This window comes from Cynocephalus volans, chromosome 5, assembly GCF_027409185.1.
Source record: "Cynocephalus volans isolate mCynVol1 chromosome 5, mCynVol1.pri, whole genome shotgun sequence".
Classification (NCBI taxonomy): Eukaryota; Metazoa; Chordata; class Mammalia; order Dermoptera; family Cynocephalidae; genus Cynocephalus; species Cynocephalus volans.
In genome coordinates, this window is record NC_084464.1 from 131185799 (window position 1) to 131195412 (window position 9614).

General features: G+C 37.6%; 1 protein-coding gene across 1 annotated transcript; it reads left to right on the top strand.

Moving 5' to 3' along the window:
- Positions 1–1065: 1065 nt before the first annotated feature.
- Positions 1066–2541, top strand: TMEM200A (transmembrane protein 200A). The gene has a single exon (XM_063096215.1). The coding sequence runs from the start codon at positions 1066–1068 to the stop codon at positions 2539–2541; it is 1476 nt and encodes a 491-aa protein (XP_062952285.1).
- Positions 2542–9614: the final 7073 nt, after the last annotated feature.

Below are 9614 nucleotides of genomic sequence, written 5' to 3' on the forward strand. Positions count from 1 at the left end.
GAGAGGGGAGGAACTGAGAGACATGATGTAGTGAAAAATTCCAGAACTTAGAACCTGATTAGAAGAGGAGAGGAAGAAGAAAGAGAGGAGCTAAAGGTAAGTGTAAAGAGCTGAGCCTAAGAACTGACCCTGTTAAAAAAGACAAGTCGAAGGGTGCAGCTGGTGCATGGTAGAAGGCGACTTCAACTCTGCTAGCGGTGCACAAAGGTGTATATGTTCCCCAGTGGGCAGCTGAAACCATGAAATCAAAACTCAGGCTATGACCTGAAGTATAGACTTGGGGCCTATTAGCATAAAGGACATAGAGGAAGATGTGGGAGTGGATATGAATGCCAAAGGTACAGAAGAGAAGATGGCCAAGGACAGGACTCTAGGAGGAAGGTGGTCTGCTTGTAGGTGAAGAACGAAGAGCCAAAATTGAAATAGTCAGCAAGGTCAGGGTAGGCCCAAGAGAACTTAGCATCATAAAAGACTGGGGAAGAGAGATTTTCCAGAAAGGAGAGGCCAGTAATATTCATGGAAACAGAGAGGTAAGGACAATGAAAATTGAGAGAGGGAAATAAAATGTGGCAGTCAGGAGTTCACTGACTTTCATAAGAGTGGTCTTAGAGCTGTGAATTGCTAGAATGCATTCTCTATAAGTCTTGGGTTTGTTAGTTTGGGGCCTATTAAATATTCTGGATTTTTCCATTTCTTGAAAATAACACAGATAATGATGGACAATGGATGGGTGTGTGTGTGTAAGAGAGAAAGAGAGAGCCTTGTAACCAGAGGACTGTTTTATAAAATAAGTGATCAAATTATTTAAATTAAATCTACCTTGAGCTCATATTTCATCAATATTAGAAAAACTCATTCAACCAAAAAATCTCCAGAATTTTACATTAGTTAATAAAAAAAAACTTCTACCAAAACTATGTCAATTAAAAAGACACCTCATTTTGTCATATGAAACAATAGCAACAACGTTCTATGTAAGCAATTGTTGAACTGAACCAATGAGCATACCGCAGGAACATATTTAGATCTTCTTTTTCCTTTCTTTTCAGAAGAAAAAGCCAAGCTATGATAGCAACTGGTGGAGTGATAACCGGCCTGGCTGCCTTGAAAAGGCAAGACTCGGCCAGGTCACAGCATCATGTCAACCTCAGCCCGTCACCTGCTGCCCAAGAGAAGAAACCAGTCAGGCGTCGACCCCGAGCCGATGTCGTGGTTGTTCATGGCAAAATCCGGCTTTATTCCCCATCTGGTTTTTTCCTTATTTTAGGAGTGCTTATCTCCATTATAGGAATTGCAATGGCCGTCCTTGGATATTGGCCCCAAAAAGAACATTTTATCGATGCTGAAACCACATTGTCAACAAACGAAACTCAGGTCATTCGAAACCAAGGCGGTGTGGTGGTTCGCTTCTTTGAGCAGCACTTACATTCTGATAAAATGAAAATGCTTGGCCCTTTCACAATGGGGATTGGTATTTTCATTTTCATTTGTGCTAATGCCATTCTTCATGAAAACCGTGACAAAGAAACCAAAATCATACACATGAGGGATATCTATTCCACAGTCATTGACATCCACACGCTGAGAGTCAAGGAGCAAAAGCACATGAATGGCGTTTACACTGGTCTGATGGGAGAGACAGAAGTGACACAGAACGGGAGCTCCTGTGCCTCGAGATTGCCAGCAAACACGATCGCCTCGTTCCCCGGTTTTCGGAGCAGTTTCCGAATGGACAGCTCTGTGGAGGAGGATGAACTTATGCTAAATGAAAGCAAGAGTTTGGGGCATCTGATGCCCCCTTTGCTGTCTGACAGTGCTGTCTCTGTCTTCGGCCTCTATCCACCTCCTTCCAAGACAGCCGATGATAAGACCAGCAGCTCTAAGAAATGTGAAACCAAGTCCATTGTGTCCTCATCCATCAGTGCTTTTACGTTGCCTGTGATCAAACTTAATAACTGTGTTATTGATGAGCCCAGTATAGATAACATCACTGAAGATGCTGATAACCTCAGAAATAGGTCAAGGAATTTGTCAGTGGATTCCCTTGTAGTCCCTGTGCCCAACACCAGTGAATATTTCCAGCCAGGCAGTGTAGTGCTCCCAAGGAATAATTCCATTGGGGAATCCTTGTCCAGTCAGTACAAGTCCTCTGTGGCCCTTGGACCTGGGGCTGGACAGCTCTTGTCTCCTGGGGCTGCTAGAAGACAGTTTGGGTCCAATACATCCTTGCATTTGCTCTCGTCACACTCAAAATCCTTAGACTTAGACCGGGGTCCCTCCACTCTGACTGTTCAGGCAGAACAACGGAAACATCCGAGTTGGCCTCGGTTGGATCGAAGCAACAGCAAAGGATATATGAAATTAGAGAACAAAGAGGACCCAATGGATAGGTTGCTCGTGCCCCAAGCTGCGATCAAAAAAGACTTTACCAATAAAGAGAAGCTTCTTATGATTTCAAGGTCTCATAATAATTTGAGTTTTGAACATGATGAGTTTTTGAGTAACAACCTAAAGCGGGGAACTTCTGAAACAAGGTTTTAATGTTAGAAAAGATATCATTTTACAAGGGTATATATTTTGAAACTATTTTCACTGGTGTTTCCTTCTTAAAGCATTGATTGTCAGCGTTTTTAATCAAATGGTTTGTAGCGTATTAGAACTGGCTGCTTAATTCTGGAATGGAGATGGTTGTATGTTTGGTTTATTTATGACTGCAGTACTCTGTATTATCACATATGATTTTATTTTTCCATTTATTTGAAAGCATGGTCTCTTTTATTAATATGAATACAAAATAATACTTGCACCCAAACTAAAACTCCTTTTCTTTAAAGTTCCTTCATTGATCGTCATATTCATAGAATGAAGAGTCCAGTATGGAAAACATAGGGTACGAAAGTGTAGACTCTAAGTACCAAATTCAGGCCCAACACTCAATAGAAATTTATAAATGATTGTGAATGCAAATCTTAGAATGTGATTTCCTGAATAATTGCTTTTGTAAAGGATTGGTTAAATTATTTAAAAGGAAAAAGACCTAGTTTCTGTGTGAGCTCAGTATTATAAGTTGGTTAAGTTGGCTGTGAATCTTAACCTGAACTTTAGGTAGGTAGTATTATTTTCAACATCAGTTCTGTTTTAGTGATATTTTATCAAGAAACCATGTATTCAGGAGCCATGGCTGAGAATGCTGGATATACTTAGAGATAAATATCAAAATGCTATTAGCTGTAACTTTAGATATTAAGAATCAAAACTTCTTTACAAAATGACTTGAAAAATGAATGAACCAATACATTTTGTAGAAATGCTATCTTGAAATAATTATGTACATGAAGAAAATGTTGACTAATGAATGAAGATATATAACATGATAGTTAATGCTAACTAGTCTTTCTAGCCATGTGTTATCATCCAATACCCATTCATTTCCACATCCTTCTTTCCCCCTAATATTTTTTCAGATCCTGTTATTTGGAAAATAATCAGTTAACCTTGACATTTCTTTTATCTTCACATACCACCGGCTTGATGGTTCAAGAAAATTTAGTCCTTGATAAATTGCCTTGAAATTTACCTTGTGCTGGAAAGCCTTATGATAACTCCAAAGACCTTCTTGTGTAATACATTTTTAGGATTCTGGTTCCTAGTTATTGAAGATAATAATTACTAAAATGGGTGTTTCCATCAGAAAATTTTCTTGTTTTCCATTAAGGTAATATAATTTTAAGAATTGTTTAATGGAATACTCAGGAAATTTTATAGGTTTTCCCCAATGTTTAATCATTTCTGAACATCAGTATTGCAGTTGTGGAAGAGCAGAGGAAGATACATCGTGTGCGCAGCTCCCCACAATTCCACCTTGTATTTGCATCGCAAGCTTCCTTCAATTGAGGCATAGTATTACTTGTTAGAACATCAAGCCTGTGTGTTGTAATAGAGTGGGCTTAATATTTTACTATAAAGCATTTAATAAACTTCTGTTCTTAATACAAGTTTGTGTTCTTCATACCTTTGCTATTATTTTTTACTTAAAATATACATTTTTGCTTAAAGTACTGTTTTTCAAACTTTCAGATATATTCTACTGAGGGTACTTGATACCTTAGTGCACGTACCGGGTGCGCTGGCTTTTTAATTTTGCTTTTCTTAGGTTAAAGATCTAGGTTGCATCACCTATTTAGTTAGACTATTCTCATATTTTGTTATCTTGAGATCATTTTCACTTAAAATTTCACGGACTGTCAGGAAAATAACCAAATACAGCACCCAGCAAATGTCAGTGGCACTCTCAGATTTGAAGACAATGGCTCTCAACACTCCTGATGTGACAAATGACTAAAGCCATATAATTTTCTCAATTGACCCCTGAAACAGCTCTAGAAATTTGAAGAGGATTAAGCAGCATAGGTATCGGAGGGTCTGAATAAAGGAATTGGGGGCTTAAAGCAGTGCTTCCCACTCAACCTACTTTTCATCAAAATGCTTGAGTTTTTATATACTGAACAAATCAACTTTATTAAGTGATACCTAATATTCTTATTTTAAATTAATCAAAGACATAAGTTGCTAGTTAAATTTTCAAATGAGAATGAGATAGCTGATGTTACCATATTGATATGGTGAAATTCCACCTAAAAGCAATGAAAGTGGAATTTTAGACCATATTTTTTACGTTTCCCTTAGGTGTATGAATATTGGAAATTACATGGAAACTTAATTTCTTCCCCTGGGGAACCCCAGGAATCTGGACCATGGACTAGCTGCCTCCAGCCCAGTTTCTAAGGCCTGTGGCCTCTCTGGGGTATGTTAGTTTGCTAACACTGCAGGAACAAAATGCAAGGTTTCAACAATAGAAATGTATTTTCTCACAGTCCTGGAGGCTGGAAGTCCAAGATCAAGGTGTCATCAGGATTGGTGTCTCCTGAGGCCTCTCTCTTGGCTTGCAGATGGCTGCCTTCTCATGCTGTCCTCACATGGCCTTTCCTCTGTTGCATGAGTATCCCTGGTGTCTTTCTCTTTTTATGGGACCCCAGCCATATGGCACTAGGGCCCTACCCTATAAGCCTCACTTTACCTTAATTACCTCCTTAAGGGTCCAGTCTCCAAATATGGTTACATTCTGAGCTACAGGGGGTTGGGACTTTAACATTGAATTTTAGCAGCCCAGAGCATGGGTGTGGAGAACTGAGTGAGTGTGCTTAGCCTAGAGTAGGTGAGAAGAGCACAATATACCCCCAACAGCTTTGCCACCCCAGCCACATAGCCTTGAGAAAATCACTTAATCTCTCAATTTCTATTAATTTCTTAATTTCAAGGCCTTAGATTCCTCAGCTGTGAAGTGAGATGAATAAGAATGTAAACTATAAAGTTCTTCGTAAGCCTAAAATTCCAGGGTTCTTGGTGCCCACAGATGAAGATCCACTGCCTGTCACTGTCTCTTTGCAGTAGTTTGCTCTCAAGCAATGGGGGGCAGGAACTATGGTAGAGCAAAGTGATTAGACTTGTGAATGGTGGAGCCAGAGTACCCAGGTATAAATCCTGGCATGGCCACTTTCTGATTGAGTGGCCTTGGGCATGGGCTTGTCAGATGTGCTGAAAACTGCTCACACAAGCCCACCAGTGTGTACCAATGAGTGCCAGCCCCACATCCAGGATACCGTAGATTAAATGGGTTCATGCTTCTTGAGGGTCCAGGATGGTGTCACGTGGGCACATACTGAGCATTCAACATGTATGTGCTATTGCTTTCTGAAAGTGTCACCTAGAAGAGTTTCCAAACTTCACCCCATCCCCAAGTATACCACCTGTAGCAGGATGAATATTGGCCACCTGAATGATGTCCATGTCCCAATTCCTGGAACCTGTGAATGTTACATTATATGACAAAATGGACTTGCAGCTGTGATGAAGTTAATGGTCTCAAAATGGGGAGATTATCTTGGGTTATTCACATGAGCCCAATGTAATCACAAGGCATCTGATGAGAGGAAGGAAGAAGGAGATTTGACCACAATGAAAGTGGTGATGTGAGCAGAGCAAAAAGAAATGGAAGATACTAAGCCGCAGCTTTGAGGGTGGAGGTAGGGGCCATGAGCCAAGAAATACGAGGAATAAAACTCCAGAAGGTGGAAAAGGTAAGGAAATGGATTCTCCCCTCAGCCTCCAGAGGAAGTGGACCTGCTCACACTTTGACTTTAGTACAGTGAAACAGATTTTGGACTTCCAGCTTCTAGAACTGTAAGAGAATAAATATGCGTTGTTTTAATCAATTTACTTTATGGTAATTTGCTACAGCAGCCTAAGAAACCTTAATACATCTCCCCAAACCAGAGGAGCTTCTTCAGAACAATAAACCAGCAGTCAGCAAACTTATGAAGAGGGTAAAAGGCATATGGATGACGGCAGGTGCCCCAAAGCAGGGTGTATGATTGACTCTAAATTTACTTTAGCACTGATCATCTTTTTATTTTTTTTGCACTGATCATCTTTTTTTTTTTAGCACTGATAAACAGTGTAAGTATAATAATTTTTTTAAAAGAGGTATAGCTTCTTTGAGGGAGGAAATGAAGATTTTTGATAAATAAAAAAATATAAAACCCCATAGTTGGCTTTCATCTATATACTCTTAGAAGAAATAATGGTAATATAAGTAAAAAGAAACGTCTTTTTTAGCACAAGTTTGTATCAAAATGGAAATTATACTAGCACTTAACAATTTACTAGATAAAAATAAATTTTGAGTTACTTATTTCAGCAGTTCAAATTTAACTCTTGTAAATCCACCACAGACAACTAAAAGAAGTAAAATATATTTTTTAAAAAGAAGAAGAAAAGATCCATCAGTTTACCAATACTTTTTCTATAACATTTTAAATATTAGAGTCTTGGCCTTCCCGGTGGTATATATACACCAACTATGGTGTTCAGGTTATTCAAAGTTCGTAATCACGTGTTCTCTACGCAGAAGCTGTGAGAACATTACATGGCTTATCCTGTCTCCTACTTTCAGCGGATTGCCCAGTCGCCCTTCCTCACCCTATATATAATTCTATTTTAGACTTTATATCAAGGTGTATAGCCTTGATATTGTGTTAAAGGACTTTGTCTTTAATCCCCAACTTGATGATTAAAGTCCTTTATGATGGCTGTCTCTTTGTGCACCCAAATTTCCTTTTCTTATAAGAATACCAGTGAGATTGCATTAGGGCCCACCATAACAGCCTTGTTTTAACTTAATCACCTCATTAGAGACCCGGTCTCTAAATACAGTCACATTCTGAGATACTGAGGGTTAAGGTTTCAACATAGGAATTAGGGGTGGGGACACAATTCAGTCCATAACAAATAGCAATTTAAAAATCAGGCCTTCCCAAGAACAGAGTTTATTAAGGTGACAGAATTAGGTCAATCAACCTTTCTATGTGAACAGGTCGATTCATCTCTTTGAAACACAATTTAGGTAAATTAATTTATATTTCCTTTTTTACTGTCAGTGTATGAGAAGAGAAAATAAGTAATAAAGAGGATATAGGAAACCTCTACGAGCGTGTCATTCTTACAACATCAATGTGGTTTTCAGCAAGCTGGGCAAAATGTATGATATATATATATTTTTTTAGCTGCTGGTACAGGGATCCAAATCCTTGATCTTCGTGTTCTAACACCACACTCTAAGCAACTGAGCTAACTAGCCCCTGAATGTATAATCTTAAGCCTTCTATATTCTTTTCTTAGTGTCTCCCTTTACTCCTGGTTTGTTCATTAGTTATTTTATTATTAGTCACAGAAGTGACTGAGAAAATTACTTTTATTTTTGTCTCCTTCCTTATTAATTCATGATTTAATAGTTTGGGATTTATAATAATTTTCTAGTTCTTTCTCATTACCAAATAGGGTACATAGTATCCCCAGGAGAAGATATAGTCTACAAATTAAATTTAGAGATTTTCTTTGTAGTGCAATTATTTATAATATACACAAGGCCACCACAGTATCTATAGTGCAAAAGATAGAATAATTTGCTAATAGAGACATAAACTGGAATTAGGAGCAATAGGACATTAGAGCTGACACCCAGTGTCACACACGTTAGTGACAGAATAAGGACCTGAATCCAGGACTGTTGATTCTTAGAATTTGCAGCAATGAGAATCTAACCAGTTTCTTTTAAACAAATGTTCAAGATCTGGTGATTAGATTTTGCATTTCTTAGGACTGGTAAAAGAGAGAAGTATCTATAATTTCAGGCAGAAAATACAGTGTTGAAATTTTCAACACATCTTAGACATGTTGGGACACAGAACTTAGAATGGAAATTTTTATTTTTTATTGTATATCTTGATTTCCTGTGTTTTCATATATTAATTATCTTGCACTGCCATGAAAATTACAACAGTAAAGTCTCTCAAACCATTATATTACCTATCAACAAGATCTACAGAACTAAAGTGAGACATTTGCATCCGTATTCAGTAAACCATGTGTACTGAGAAGGAAAGCAGGAAGACAAGGACCAGGGTAGGATTTGGGAGATAAGAGAAGAAGAGAAAATACCATATGTGTTTCCTGCATATTGAAAACCCATGCACATCAGAGGGCTGTGCATTTTTACTTTATTTTGTAATAAAACCAAGTTCATAATTTTTAATCAGAAGCAGTGAGAAAATATTCTTTGTTGATTTTAAAATACATTTTAATAGACATTAACTGTCTTTATTATCCAGGTTATTTGCCAGTCACCCTAAGGGTTAGTGAATTAATCACTAATTTGAAGTTGTCCACTAATGAGTCATCAATAGCTCAAAGCTGTTCGGAGATTATTATTTTAAAAAATAAAATCCCTTTTATTTCTGCAGATATAGTCTATGTTCATTAGGTGTGTATTTTTCCCTACAGCATTTCCAAATTCTACATACACTACCCATGTTATCATTTACAATGTTAATAACTGAAAAATCAAACTAACTTTCCAGCTAGTTAAAGAGTTAAGGAATTATCTTTCAAAGCTCTTGCACTTTATGAGTTTTTTATTATAGCCTATTTCTATTTCAGGGCCTTAAGAAGGTCAAATAAAATATATATGAGCAAAAAATATGGAGGACATTTAGAACCTGGATCATATTTAATATAGAATATAATTAATTATCCCTTATTATGTGTAGCATACTCATTATCATTTAAAAGATAGGAAAAAGTACCCATGTGAAGTAATATAAATGTAATATGTTCCCTTTGGCATGTGATGACTGCGTTGTGTTTTATACTGGCTAGCAAGATGTTTAGCAACATACCAAGTAAATTTAATAAAAGCCATTCTTTTCTAACTCTAGACTTCTCCTGGCAATGATATACATTAAGAAATTCTGATGTAAAATTATTGTTATGTGTATGAAATTCCACCAAAAAGCCCTAGTTCTAAAACCATAGCTTGCTCTCAAATATGTAAATACTTAGTGTTTAATCTGTGGGTCATTCAGGTCCTTCTCTTTCATTTTTTTTTTTTTTTAAAGATGACCAGTAAGGGGATCTTAACCCTTGACGTGGTGTTGTCAGCACCACGCTCTCCCAAGTGAGCTAACTGGCCATCCCTATACAGGGATCCGAACCTGTGG